This window comes from Megalops cyprinoides, chromosome 1 (genome assembly GCF_013368585.1).
Source record: "Megalops cyprinoides isolate fMegCyp1 chromosome 1, fMegCyp1.pri, whole genome shotgun sequence".
Classification (NCBI taxonomy): domain Eukaryota; kingdom Metazoa; phylum Chordata; class Actinopteri; order Elopiformes; family Megalopidae; genus Megalops; species Megalops cyprinoides.
The window spans coordinates 67,928,816-67,943,392 of NC_050583.1; the positions used below are offsets into that span (position 1 = coordinate 67,928,816).

General features: G+C 39.4%; 1 protein-coding gene across 6 annotated transcripts in view; it reads right to left on the minus strand.

The window, feature by feature from the left end:
• ttbk1a (tau tubulin kinase 1a) overlaps positions 1 to 14,577 on the minus strand; it is a 49,590-nt gene that overhangs the window by 30,988 nt on the left and 4,025 nt on the right. For all 6 annotated transcript variants that reach the window (XM_036527209.1, XM_036527200.1, XM_036527237.1 and 3 more), the window contains 3 exons: positions 11,407 to 11,565; positions 9,074 to 9,221; positions 3,063 to 3,136 (listed from right to left, as the gene is read on the minus strand). In XM_036527209.1, the coding sequence (XP_036383102.1) occupies positions 3,063 to 3,136; positions 9,074 to 9,221; positions 11,407 to 11,514 (330 nt within the window). In that variant the 5' untranslated portion in view covers positions 11,515 to 11,565. The remainder of the gene's footprint in view (positions 1 to 3,062; positions 3,137 to 9,073; positions 9,222 to 11,406; positions 11,566 to 14,577) is intronic.

Consider the following 14,577-nt stretch of genomic DNA (forward strand, 5'->3'; position numbering starts at 1 on the left):
CCCTTTATGGAACCTTCTTTGGATTGTACATTAGGTCCATCTCTGCAACAGCCTCTGCAGTCACGCAGGAGTGTGATGGCTATTTTTCTCACTACGAGTCCCACAGTGCACCGCAGCGACATGGGTACCAGTTGAAGGATGGGTACTACTCCACTGATGTCATCTGAGCAACTGCAGGTTCCTGAAAAATTGTGGGGTAGGTGATAGCAGTTAGGTGAGTAGGCCCTACGATATCCTCAGCTGAACAAAGCTAATTTTTTTCTGCTGCTGTGGGCACCCAGTCATTGCCGGCTGAAGACACAGCTGGGATCAAACCTGGGCCTTGGGGCTCAGTCTGTTCTCAAGGCAAGCATATTGCTACCTGAATCACTAAGGAGCCGTGACAGCCAATAAAATTAACATGCTAAATTAACATTCACTCTGCAGACAGTTGTGTTCTGTTGTTGAGAAGCTACTCTACGGTATGCATCACCCCTGAGTCCTTCCTGTTCCCACTAAGCACCTGTAATGCAGAATTCATTACAGTGACAGCTTCATTTTACCAGCTACTTTGAAAAAGCATTACAAAACATTAAGAGTAAATACAACTTAACAAAACAGTACGCACGCTGACTTTCATGCCATTGACTTGATTTGTTTAGCAGACGCAGTTATCCAAGTCAAATTCCATTTTCCATAACATTTGCACAGATGGATATTTTCGGAAGCCATTCAGGTTAACTACAATACCTTACAGAAGGCAGAACAAGAGACATTTGAACAGATGAGATTCAAACATGCCAACCTCTGGTGACATGCCTAGTTGCCTCTGCTACATACTGTAGCCTACCTACATGACATCAAAGACTGAAATCTCACAACAGTCTTGTGTCAAAAACACAATTGATGCTGTTAAGTTAATAATACCATGAACTATGGCAAACACGTAATAATAAGTAATTCTCATGCTTTTAAAGGATGACTGATAAAAAGGACACTGACATATTCTGGATGCTCAACAACACCTTTTGAAAACGCTGCCTTACATTAAGCCCTTTTTACCTTAATTATTTTTGACGCAGCATTTGTATGCTGCTCACCACACTTCTAATTACACGCTCTCGACAGACAGGTTATCGTAATGCACTGATAAGCAGATCCAGAGAGGTAATTTCATTTTTAATTGAAAATGAGAACAGCTATCACTCTGGTCTGTGATGGACTGAAACATATTTTTGAACCCTTAACAAATGTCAATGCCATTACATACTGTTTGTTATTATTTTACCAACTGTCTACCTTCGTACACTGATAAATTTGTGAATAAAAACCCAACAAGTATGAACAAAGGAGAATCACTGTTTGGTGTTGGATTAGGGGCAGTTTCGGGTTCATGTGTCCACTGTAAGACCCATAAGCCCATAACTGGTCCTTCAAACTTCCAAAAAGGCATGACATCATTGTTGTCCTGGACAAAAGTATGCTCTACACATACCATGTGAAAAGGTGTACATGTCTTCACTTCAAATGTCCTCATAGCTTTGAGGGACACCTAATTACTGATATCATTCAGTGGAGCTCTAGTGCTCTCTCACCCATTCACTTGCTCTAATATAATATTATCCTGCAGTGAAACAGAGCAATTTGTACTCAAATCAACAGTTTTGCAATTCATAATCATCTCAGAAATAATATAACATCACGAAAAAACTGAGATGAGGGCTGTGTCAGGAATACGGCTCTGCATTACTGTTTTATTATACGCTGGTGCTGCCAAATAAAAATAGCAAGAGAAAACCTTGCGGCTGTTTCACGGTATTCTCTTCATGGTAATGCTTTCTGAAATGTCAGTGTTTTACTAACCTGCTCTAGACTGTGTCAAGCCATGTGACCTTATGTAATTTAGAATTAATGTGAACATAGCACACACACATAAAAGTACAGCTCAGTCTCTCATTCATCCACTATTAATATGTGCGCTAATTTATTCAACATCTAAAGCTACACCGAAATGCCTTCTCTTGAGCTTTTGATACAGCAATGATTGATCTGTGAGGTGCCCGGTATTAGTTGAAGTGGCACTAAATAAACATTTGTTTCATTTTATTTAAAATTGGTTGTGTTTTCTGAATCCTTGAGATATTCCATTTTCACTCAGGTATTCATTTTCGATAAAGCTCTCAAAATACATACGCTTACAGTTTGCGAGTTTTTGAGTCAAATTTGTATCGTCCTATTTGCTGCAATTTTGGATTTGGATTAGTTTTCTGTTCATGCTTTTCTGATCTGATTTGAACAGCTCATTTCTACCATTCATGAATTCTACAGTACTTACATCAAGAAAAAAACACAAACCAAACAGCTAACAGGTGTTTAACATTATCTCCACATATATAAAAGCATTCAGCCACACAAAGCTGTTTTTTACTGCACCTATTGTTAGTAGATGAGAGAGGTGGAAGTGGGCCAAAACTGATGATAATTCTGATGTGGGCCCATTAAAATTAAAAATGGCACAGGAGTTTACAACTTGGATATCGGTTTTGGGGAAGGGTTACAGTTCTAATGAGTTTTCTATATTTTCTGCTGACATACCTGTGCTGAGGACATACTCCCAATTCATTTGCATATTTTGAAGCATATAGACAAATGCACTGACACTATCCTAACATTTGAAATGCTTCCTAATTCACTGATTATACTTGATTATACTGAAGACTGCAGATGGCGGGCATATTCAGACACTGACATAGCAGGTATGGTAGTCTAGACAGAAGGCAATGCAAGGCAATGGAAATGTACATTTGTTATGAACAGGACAGAGAAGTATACGGTGCAGTATATATTCTCCTAGACTAAAAAATAAATATTGTTTTGGTGTACACTACTTCCAAACTCATTCAGTTCTCCTGTGTTTTCAGCATGAGGTTTTATTTTAATTTGAGACTGATGATCACATGTAATCACTACAGGTAATTAGTCAAAAAGTGAAAAATGCTTGTAGGTATGTGTGTGCACAGACAATTTTAGAAAGATTTTAATTTAATAATTTGAGAAAACATCGACAAGGTGAAATCATTTACCTGAAGTTGCATTACCACATAGTTGAACTTCTCATTTCTTCCACAGCCAATGAACTTACAAACATGATTTTTACCTACAAAACAAAAGTAAATGCAAATACACAAGATTAAAATAGTAATGATCACCAATATAGGTATAACACATATTGAATATATTAAATACATCCACCCTGTATGTATCATTTATAAACATGGATAAGGATATTTTCTTAGCAAATAAAGGCACAAAAGATCATGATGACTCATTCAACAGAACCGTTAGAGTAATGCTAAGGAAAAGGCACTAAATTAAAAACAAATAAGTTCAAATGAAGTTCAAGTTACATTTTCAGCTAGATTTGTGTGCATTTCCTGAAGAAAATGCAATGTGTGGTTGCATGTTTGCAATATGTATGTGTGTGCATTACTGCTGCTCTTAATGTCACTGTTGGAGCTTCTGTCTGCCTTCTTATGTCTGTAACTGCGCATATTTGCCCATCCCTCCTCCCCCTGTGTCTGATGGTACTGGGCAGTAGGTGTGTAAGAAAATATCGATACACTTGAGTATCGCGATATTATGTTTTGCGATACTGCATCGATTCTCAAAAACACTGTATCGATTTTTAGTTTACCTGCAAAGATTCGTGGCAGACAGTGGTTCATATTGTATTGTGTTTAAACCCCCGACCGCTAGATAGCAGTGTTGTCTCTATCTTCAGCCACTGGACTCTTCCACTCCAACGTAACAACGTAAACTGAGACAGGAAGCAGCGTTAAGGGCGCTCCGCTAACGTTAGCATTAGCAAACCTAGCTGACTAGTAAAGTTACCACCGATGGCTGAATCCAAAGAGTACACTTTTTTACTCAGATGTTATGTTAATCTTTCCCCTCAAGAGCAAAGCGAATCTCTAGAAAAGCTTGTTTTTTTTTTTTTTTTTACTTGCATTCATCCTACCTGTTAATGTAAAGATTTTGAATGCAGTATAACACTTCTTTATTGCTCATGACTGAAATATAATATCAGTGACCTATCAGTCTGTACTGTTGGTTTATTTGGCAACACTCTTGTCCCGAATGACTCACAAGGCCAATATTATATGATACATTAAATACCCTTAATAGACATGAAGATGAACAACAGCGCTAAAATAAATACAACCACACAAGCATAGTGCTTCACAATTATCGTCAAGAGAAACAATTTCTGTACTTCATACTGAAATGAATGTAGAAGCAAATAATGATCTATGGGAGCAGCATTAACATAAGGTATTGCGCCATTGTGCCTTCGGCCAACCACATTAATAATCAGGTTGAGCCAATGTGTTACTGACAGTTTGCTCCTGTCTTTCTTGATGAGAAGAATAATTCTGTTGATTATGCACTGTGCATTAGATTTACATTTCTGACTATTCATATTACAGGTGTCAATGGTTAGGTAAATCAAACAGTGAATTATTGTCATGGACATAATACAGGTGTGTCATGTCTCTTAGCTTCAATGATCCAAATCTAAATGCATTTTTGCTGGTTAAAAGGATTTTACCAAATGAAACTTTATATAAGGAAAAAGATTTATCTTGGAAAATTTTGTTTGCTGCCCCCCAGACTGTTGTGGTCGCAACTGGTAAGATGTGGAAGCAATTATGACTCTTAACAAACTCTTACTTTAACTCTTACTACTCAAACTTTTATTCATGTGCTCTTTTCAGGGGAGGCCATTTTAATTCTGGGCATTTTATATTTTGACTAAAATGCACATAGTTATTTACTGAGAGGAGAACCAGTGTGACCAATCGTGGATGTGGGTCACTGAATAAATGCAGTCTATTGTTGATATTCATTTCAACATTGGTTATTTGGCCCATTAAGGAGCAGGCAAGACTACTCCATCTGGTAAAACCAGAGCCGAGTTGGTTTGGAGGGATATGAATTCCTAAATATTTAAACCCTGTTTTGAAGCATTTCAGAGAAAAATCCTGTTCCTCGATATCCCGGTAAAAATTCCTTAAATAACTTCAAATTTTGTAAAAAAGATATCACAAACATCACTGCACAATCTCTGTAATATTTACACTCAATGAAATGTAGATTGAAATTAGTATAACGCTGTCATTTCACCATTACTATACAATTGTACAAGGTCTTAAATTCTCACATATTACTCCCTATATATTCTGGCAAGCTTTTATGAGGTCTCCTAGTTGTCAAATCTTTACCAAAACATGTAATTTATTGTACTATTGTGATCAACAGACTTGTGTAAGCCAAAATTCTATTTATCAAAAACTCCCATTAGACATTCCCCCATTTACCATACAAACACCCATAATTGTCTCTTGTTCACAACCACGTCACGGCCAACCCACTTCACTACTGTCTGTTTAACCTCTAAACCGCTGGAGAGGGGCTATAACATTCGGACACCAGAGCAAATCCCAGAGACACTCTTACAGTAGGTGACAGTGGAATACACACTCTAGACTACAGAAGACAAGCACCAGTAAACCTTCTACATTCCTATGGGTAAAAACTAAAAATGAAAGGAAGAGTTTGCTCAACTTCATTCAGACACCCACTATACTGTAAGGTAAGGAAGGATCTTAAAAATACATTTCATTTAGTATTTTTCAATTCATTCATTTAGTTTCATTTCGTCACCATAGCCTAATCAGGGCAATCAGTGCAAAGTTAAGGGCAACTTTACTCACTTCTTGAAAAAAATATACTCCCAGGGAGAGTGCTGATTAGATGTTTACCATTTTAAAAGCCAATGTTTTAGTATGTGTTCGGTGTATCCAAATAGAGCTCAATTTTCAAATTCTTGCTTACATCTTTTCACATAATTAATGTTGAGCTCCAGGTAACAAGGTGTTAAACAATCCACATTACTAAATAGTAAGACAGCATTGGTAATTTCTCAGAGAATGAACCCAGGTGCCTTTTAAGTCACGTAATAACAGGGCTGTTGTGACAGTGTCCAAAAGGTTCACTCTCTGACTGCTGCACACAGCAATGACACAACAACTGCTGTTGGACTTTTCTGACAGCTCCCAGTAAATGTGAGTCACTCTGCCCGAGTACACTGACTCACGCATTCTCCAAGTGGGCCTCCCTTTATGCCAGGCAACTGCCATTGCATTTGATGCATTAGTGCAGCTTCATGCACCTTGAAAACATGCAACGCATCATTAAAGGTCATTTTGTCTGAAATGCGCCGCGTGACGGCTGTGATTCAACCGCTTCGTCATTACAGGACCGGGTCCACTGGATTTTTAAACGATCACATTCAGGATGGCTACTTGCTTTCGTAATTTCTGTTTCTATGCTATTGTGCGTCACGCTCTTTAATTTTGCACAGCTGCCCATCGAGACAAATCATGCAGTGTAGCTGTTCTCAGTAGAGTAGGCATCTAGGTCCTGCATACAGGTACAGCACGGGCCCACATCTAGGTTGTTGGAGCAAAAGTGTAAATTAATATCAATTCGTTTCTGATGCAGGGTAGGAGGAATCAAGGCATGAGGAACATCTCATTCAAATACTTTTGTGCAGGCACTGACATTTTCAGCATCTCACATTTATATGAATTTCCCACTGAGACCTGAGTACATTAAAACAGGAGAGGAACTGCAGCCACAGGACATCAAAGATACTCATGTGTGTTCTCTGAAGTACAGCACACAAACTGTACAGCTGGTTAAATACTTTGGCCTGTCTGGCAGTCACAGAGCAGGTCCTCCAGGCTGGAAATCAGAGCGAACTCTTCCCAAAGACACAGCTATATCTTTAGGGTGTCGCAACTAAAACAAACTGCCAGCGAGCCCATAATCACTGCGTATATCAGCGTAATCTGCTTCAGCTCATCTGGGGTGCAGCACAGTGGTTACGGGCCACTCAGGTGATTATGACAGTGGACAACGCACAGTGCTGTGTTGGTTCAATGCCTTCTGCTAGAGGAGATTCCAGTGGGCCACGCTGTTTATGTTCCATCAACACATTAACTGGGACATTTACTTAATTAGAGTCATATTTTTTGTATATCCGGAAATGCAAAACAGCAAGCTTTTGACAGCGAGCACTGCACCGTAGGCTGTCTTTCAGCCCTTAAAATGGCACTGCACGAGCTGTTTTAATTAAGTCAGCACTAGTATCTGGCAGGTGTTTGATAAAAATTATATTTGATAAAGATTACAATCTGTTTTGATTATTCCACCAGCAAGGAGTATCTATTTCACATGCATTTTTTCCAGTTAATTTTCAGAGTATGTGTATTCCTTTAAAGCAAACTGTAAATGTTCATTACATCACCTGGCTTTGTATCTGTACCATTTCAATCTACAGTAACATTATTGGTCATTTTGTTTGTGTTATTTCTTTGGATGATAAACGTATTTTCATGGACAAAACAAATAATTTTGCAGGCGCAATGGCTTCCATTGGGTATCTGTTGAAAGACTGACAGCATACTGTGTAAGTAATGTCACTGGGTTAATATAGTGCCTTTCAACCATCAATCGCAATATTCTTCACAGTGAGAGATGAACTGTCTCCTATACACACCCACTTTCTCTCAGAAATATAACATCCTTTTCTCTTTGTACAGGACACATGCAAGAACTTCAAGAATGACTGGTTAAAAATAAAGCGAAATTAAACTGATAAAAAAACCAATGCACTCTTTTTTCTTGAAGAAGCTGTGTTTTCAGTGAAAACATTACTATGTGTCATAAAAAAGGTGGCATGCAGTGTAAAAGAAATTGTCTCAGACCCCTAACAGCAGCTCCAATTGTTATAGCAAGCTGCCTGTCCTAACTTCTAACCTCACGACTCAACAAAGAAAGCCTTTGAGCCCTTAAAATGTACTTCTGTGAAGGTGGGTAGAGTTCACCGGCAGGGCTGCAGAGACTGCCCGGTTGCACACCTCTCCAAAGTAAAGATTCATGCAGAGAAAAAGGGGGGGGGGGGGGCTGCGGAGAGCACAGAAGACAGGATGATAACAAGGCTGAGGGAGAGCTCTCAGAAGCTCAACAGTAGGGCAATCTCAGCTGCTATATTCTCAAGGCAGGAGTCACCCTCAGATGATGTTCCAACTTCCTAACATTTTATGTGTCTTCATTCTTTTGCTGAGATATCATTAACCAGGGCAACTTTCTTAACTTAAATATAGCATGGTATCTGTTTGCACAAAAGGATATTTATATCCTTTTTCTGATAATATCATCTACCCTCTGAAATCTATGAGGAATCAGTCTTTATTTTTTAAGATTTACACTCTCCACCCCCTCAATCAGCCATTTACCAGCAAATGGCCAAAAGATACACTATATGGACAAAAGTATATTGGCCACACCTGTTTTTCAGGGTTTGGGCTAGGCCCCTTATCTCCAGTGAAGGGCAATCTTAATGCTTCAGCATACCAAGACATTTTGGACAATGCTATGCTTCCAACTTTGTGGCAACAGTTTGGGGAAGGCCCTTTTCTATTCCAACATGACTGTGCCCCCACTTTATAGCAAGGACTATAAAGACATGGTTTGATAAGTTTGGTGTGGAAGAACTTGACTGGCCTGCACAGAGCCCTGACCTCAACCCCATCGAGCACCTTTGGGATGAACTGGAATGGAGATTGTGAGCCAGGCCTTCTCGTCCAACATCAGTGCCTGACCTCATAAATGCTCTACAGAATGAATGGGCACAAATTCCCACAGAAACACTCCAAAATCTTGTGGAAAGCCTTCCAAGAAGAGTGGAAGCTGTTATAGCTGCAAAAGGTGGAACAACTCCAAAGTATATGTATTTGAATACAATGTCATTACAGTCCCTGTTGGTGTAATGGTCAGGCGTCCAAATACTTTTTGTCCATATAGTGTATGTTACATCATGTAATACGGAAACCAGGAGAAAATAAAGGATATTGTATTCCTTACTGATGAAGCTCTTCTGTGACACACATATTACAGACTATAATGCAAGGTTTCACAGTGACTGCAGAATCATAGCCAGAGTTAGGTAGCTTGCTGCTTGTCCTACCTTGCAGTTTCTTGAGAACTGCCACCTCCATCTTGAGGACCTGTTTAGGCTGCTGGGCTGACTCCACCTTCAGTGCCACGTTCTCCCTTGTCAGCAGATCAAGGGCTTCATAGATCTCTCCAAAACCTCCCCCTCCAATTTTCTTCAGCTGAGCATGTCAAAGCAAAAACAGCTATTAAAACAGAACATTTTTTTTTTTACAGGTCACCAAATCTGCTTTTGAAGTGGAAAAGCTATCACCAACAGATCTGAATCAGGGTTGTCTTTATTTTGAAAACCTTTGCAAAAATCACATTTCAAATTGTGTTTTCTTGGCACTAGTTTTTTGCTCTGTTGTTTTTAAAGAGGTGCGTTTTAATGTCACAATTAACAATAAACTAAAACAACAGGGCTTCATACATTTATACATTTGGTGACTTGTGGTACACAAAGTTAAATTTACTTCTGAAACAAAGCTAAAGTTTAATTAGAAACACAATGGCAATATTCTTAAATATAAACCTAATGGATCTTCTTTTGGGTGTCTCTTTTTAATTTAATGGAGAAAACATCAATAAGAGAAATATGTAATAGTGACAGGTAAAAAAGAATGCAGCTAAATCACCCATCACATAAAGAGTAACCTGTACTGCCAGTATATGGCCAGGTTAGTTGTTGATGGGTAAAATCAACCTAAACTAAAAAAATTGTTGTTCTTTACCATTACTATATCAGCTATCCATGTCAAAAGAACACAGGCTATTTCAGGTTATATACCATTCTATTCCCTATACTTTAACAGACATTTCCTACCAAAGCTACTGAATCGATGTATGTGTTAGAGATGATCTAGCCATAGCCAACTCGTTCAATGTTTAGAAAATCTTCTCTGAAACCAAAGCATGCTCTGTGTTGGTGGCTTCATCTTTATGTTTTCATTCTGACCTCACTGGCCTTTCTGCTCATCTCTTGCTAAGATGGCATCAGAAGGCATATGGGAGATAGTATCGATCAGACAGTGAAATAAGTGCCTCAGTTCCAGCTGAGTGGCTGCAATGTTTTCGTTTCATGGGAAAGACAGCTCCACGTCAGCAAAAGGCCCGAAGGTCAGCCGAACACGTGTCACCACTTCTGTTGGCAAAGAATGCCCAAGTGCCCGAGAGAAACCTACTCGCTTGGGCATGACAGCTGAATGTTCTAGACAAATTGACCAAAAACAGGCAAGGTTTTTGGATTCCAAAGTGCAGGGTATTGATTCAGAGGTCAGCCAATGTGTTCTGACAATGTAATCTCAGAGGAAGTCTGATAATCACTACTGGAAGTACAGTTTTGCAGTTATGTGTTTCCATTTCAGGAAGAGCAAAAAAAGTGACAAAAAACAAAATCACCCCCCCCCCCCCAACCCCCATTCTAGAGATGCTTGTTTGTTGTTATATTTTTGGCAATGCAGTACATGGGCAAACTAAAATAACTATTTGTTCCTCACAGGGAGTGAGGGAGAGGGATCATTGGACAGTCTGCTGGGCCTTTACAGTTAGAGCCAGTCTTGGAATATCGCCCTCAGACAGAGGAGTGACTTGATGAAAAATTATAATGTTGTTTGAAGTCGGGGTATCACTGTGGTTCACACAATATCAGAAATAAATGCATTTAATGGGTCCCAATCTCCAATGTAAGACTGTGTCTGAGGATTGCAAATGACCAGCTCATTTTCATCCCAAAAGCCTTCTCCAAAAGCCCTGGACAGATTAATAGTGTCGAAACACAGAGGCAGTGTGCTTTAATCCCTGCCACATTAAAACTTCAAGGGTCAGTGTCATACAGCCTCCCTCCCACAGTGTATAGGCAGGGTAGAAAGCATATTGTAATTCCACTACTCCTCTCTCTCCTTCTGCTGGATTCACAGGAGACATCTCTGCATTCAAAGGCACTTTCACAACCAGTTTCTAAAAGTTAAAGGGCTTAAACACTGAATGTAGCATCTGGGTGAATTCAAAACTGCTTTTTCAAATCTGGCTCCACTCATTCAGCCACTTGCAACTAATTTTGTGGAGAGGCCAAGTCTGCCTTTGTGATGATTATATATATCGCAACTGCCAGCTGTTGGGTTGCCAGTCCAGGGCAATTAATGTCATGCAACTGAACTGATTCACAACCACTGGAGCCAAGTGACACCTCAGTGTCTCCTTCTAATGGCACTTACCTTTAACGCAGTGGTGAAGAAGCACACTCAGACAGATTTTACTGCTAGTGCTTATCTGTTATTGTAGAGTTTTAAATCAGTCGAAAGTACAGAATGGGGGGGGGTGGGGGGTTAATGCAGTGTAAATTCCAAACAGAAATAAAACACTCACCACTTTCCATCGGTCCTTGACCATGCAATTGGGTGGCAGGATGTCAACCTGTTCCCCAGCCCCATTCATGTTTGCTTGGTCCTGGATAGCTGGCCCTAGGCACTGCATCTGCCAGCCTGACAGAACGCGGGCAGCTCCCAACTTAAACGAGCCATTTATCTGCAGGGCACGCAATGGAAACATCTCAGTTCCGTCTCTCCATAGAACCCACTGCAGCTCAGTAGCACAGAGGACAAAGTGTCACAAAGCATGTGGCGCTTTCCTCTCTTAATGTTTCCGTGCTTCTTCATTTCTTTTTGCTTTACCCGCTGCATTTCAAGACAATGAATCTACCAGTCTCATCTAAGGACACAGGTCATCGGTTATTTCCTAATCCTAATAAGACGGTTTAACTATGGATTCTATGCAAATATCTACTATCTACAATGGCCTTGTGTTTATGGCTTTTGGGAGCCCGCTAGCCAAGATGCCACAGAACTCACTTCAGACACTGAAAGGAATTTAAGTTATCCGTGACTTCACAACTACAAGAAACACTGAATGACAAAAGCACATACTTACAGGGTTTGTACTTATGGAAATGAAAGCTATTGGTGATTCCAAGCTTACTAGAAAATTAGCATCAAGAATTTATCAACATTACCTTTCACACTTTGAATTTACACAGGAAAATATGGGCAAAACAAAAACATCAACAATAAAAGAAACACAATATCCTGTTCTACATGTATTCAACCATTTTTAAAGTGAGATTTAAGCCTCAGTGAAGCTGAACCGCAATGGACATTCTCCTTCACAAATTTAAGCAAATGTTACTCTCTTCTGTCACTTACACAACATTGTCATGGCGTTTACACTAGCTACTACAGGATTCAGCAGTACCTCAGCATGGCTGGGTATCTACTGTGTTTATTTACACTGCAGAGTGGTGAATCAAGGTGATTTTGTTCACATGCACCTTCCATTAATGAACAATAAAGCAAAGACATCTATTTGATTCCAGTTTTATGGCAGTTGAGTGACAGATAAAAAACAGGCAGTCAAAGTTATTTGTCTTGGGAGAAGGTTAATGCCACCACTATGAGCAGTAACAGAGGTTATCCACCTAATCCATGGTTATCTGTGTTTTCAAGTCAGCTTCCATGGGCATATAGAAAGTCCACATCTGCATTCAAAAACACTGAAATTTGCTAAAAACACATGCTACTTTGAATGCTATTAAGGCTACACAGTGAAAGTGTGATGAACCCTGAAAGTGAAAGTGTGATGAATTATTGTTCTCATTCATCACCCTGAAAGTGATGAATGAGAACAATAATTACCATTTTGCCATTCAGTGATATAAACATAAAATGTGTATGACATGAGAAAAAAAAACAAGAAAAATGCAAACCTTTCTTAGAGTCAAGGTTAAGGGCAAAGTGTATTATGGGTAGAATAAACAGAGGCCACAATTTTGCAGTGATACTATGGTTTGTCTGGGATTATAACCTATTGATAGTGTACTGTATGAGCTGTGAAGAGAACCAACACTGAACTTCCCTCATTAAATCTAGGCATAAAATACACATCTTTGCATTTAGAACACATCACACTGTGAATCACCAATTATGAACAATCAAACCAAACTGAGGTGTTCCCGTGGGAAAATTACAGTCATATACCGCATAGTCTTGAAACTAGACCTTAAACCTGGTGAAAAAATGGAGGTACCTGATGACAATCATCCTTTTGCAAGTGAATGGTGCTCCTGATATTCAAGCAAACAAAACATCTTCAGATTCAGAATATGCACTTCCCAGGTGCGAACTCTAACAGCTTGGTTATTGTAACAGGTTTACCTGACTGATTTTCAAAGCTTTATGATACCTGAAAGTCAAGACCATTATATCACTTATATATTATCCGCTGTGTTTACCCAATGAATTATAAATATACGGGCAATCATGGAGACTCCACTGAAGTGAGACCAATTTTCCACTCAGCAGTTTTACGCTTTCAGGCTAAATATTGGAATCAAGGGAATGAGAGTTAAGGAAGAGAACGTGCCATTCTGCATGCAGCGCCCAGGTCCAGCAAAAAACCATGCACAGCACCGTTCAGGAGATCTTGAGTACAAATCATGCCAGTGGCCATCAATAATCTCTGCAATCTAACTGTGCATAACTGCTCATAACAGTCTACGTGTCTGCTGCAGAAAACAGCAACAAAAACGCACTTTGAAGATACCTATAAAGGTAGAGAGAGAGAGAGAGAAAGTGGAGAGAAGGATAGATAAAACAGAACAGTGAGGGAAGGAGAGAAAGAGTAGCAAAAAAGAAATTAAGTGAGGCAGGGGAGTAACAGAGGGAGTGACAGAGAAAGAGAGGGAGAGTGGGGAGAGAGAAAGAGAGAAGCAAGACCAAGCAGACGAGTAGTCCATACACAATGCATGAGTGTGCCTTAACATAGCAGAAGTCTACTCAGCATTTGTTCATCTTGCAATTCCCATGAGTCTTTTCAGCACTGCTTCACTAAATGGCCCCTTAAACTGAGTACTAAGGGCAGAATAATGGTAATCATTACTAGTACTGAGTAAGTAGCTAACTAAGCCCATAGTCATTCATTAATCTGATAAAGATTCATTTCTACTAGCAATGCAAAGCATTTTACAACCACCAAACCACTTAATTTGTAAGATTTATCTTTTTAATTTTTTTCTTAAATCTTGCTGGCACTGATACGACGAAAAAGTGCCTTAGCATGTAAAACATGATGTTGTGTTTAATTTAAAATGCAGTTAATCCTTTAACGACATTCCACTTATTGATCCTGGCTACTGCAGCTGGTTACATTGAGGGAATGGTGCAGCTTGTTTTTCCTCTGCAAGTAACATCCAATAAAAACTTACAAATTTTCTTTTTCATACTTATTTTATTAGCCACTCTGTTTCAACAGGTCAGACTCATGTTGGAAATTACAGATAAGAAAATGCAATCCTTTGTCATCTTGTATAGTTGTGCACTTGTGCAGTTTTAAACACAAAGTGAGGGGGTTTGTTCTGCAAAAGCAAGGGTTCGTTGCATTCAGGTTTTTGTATGGATAAAGCAAAAATAATAAACTCCTCTGAATCCCGGGAAAGAGAAGCTGCAACAGCCATTCTGAGGTGAAGTGCAGCCACATTTCCAGGGA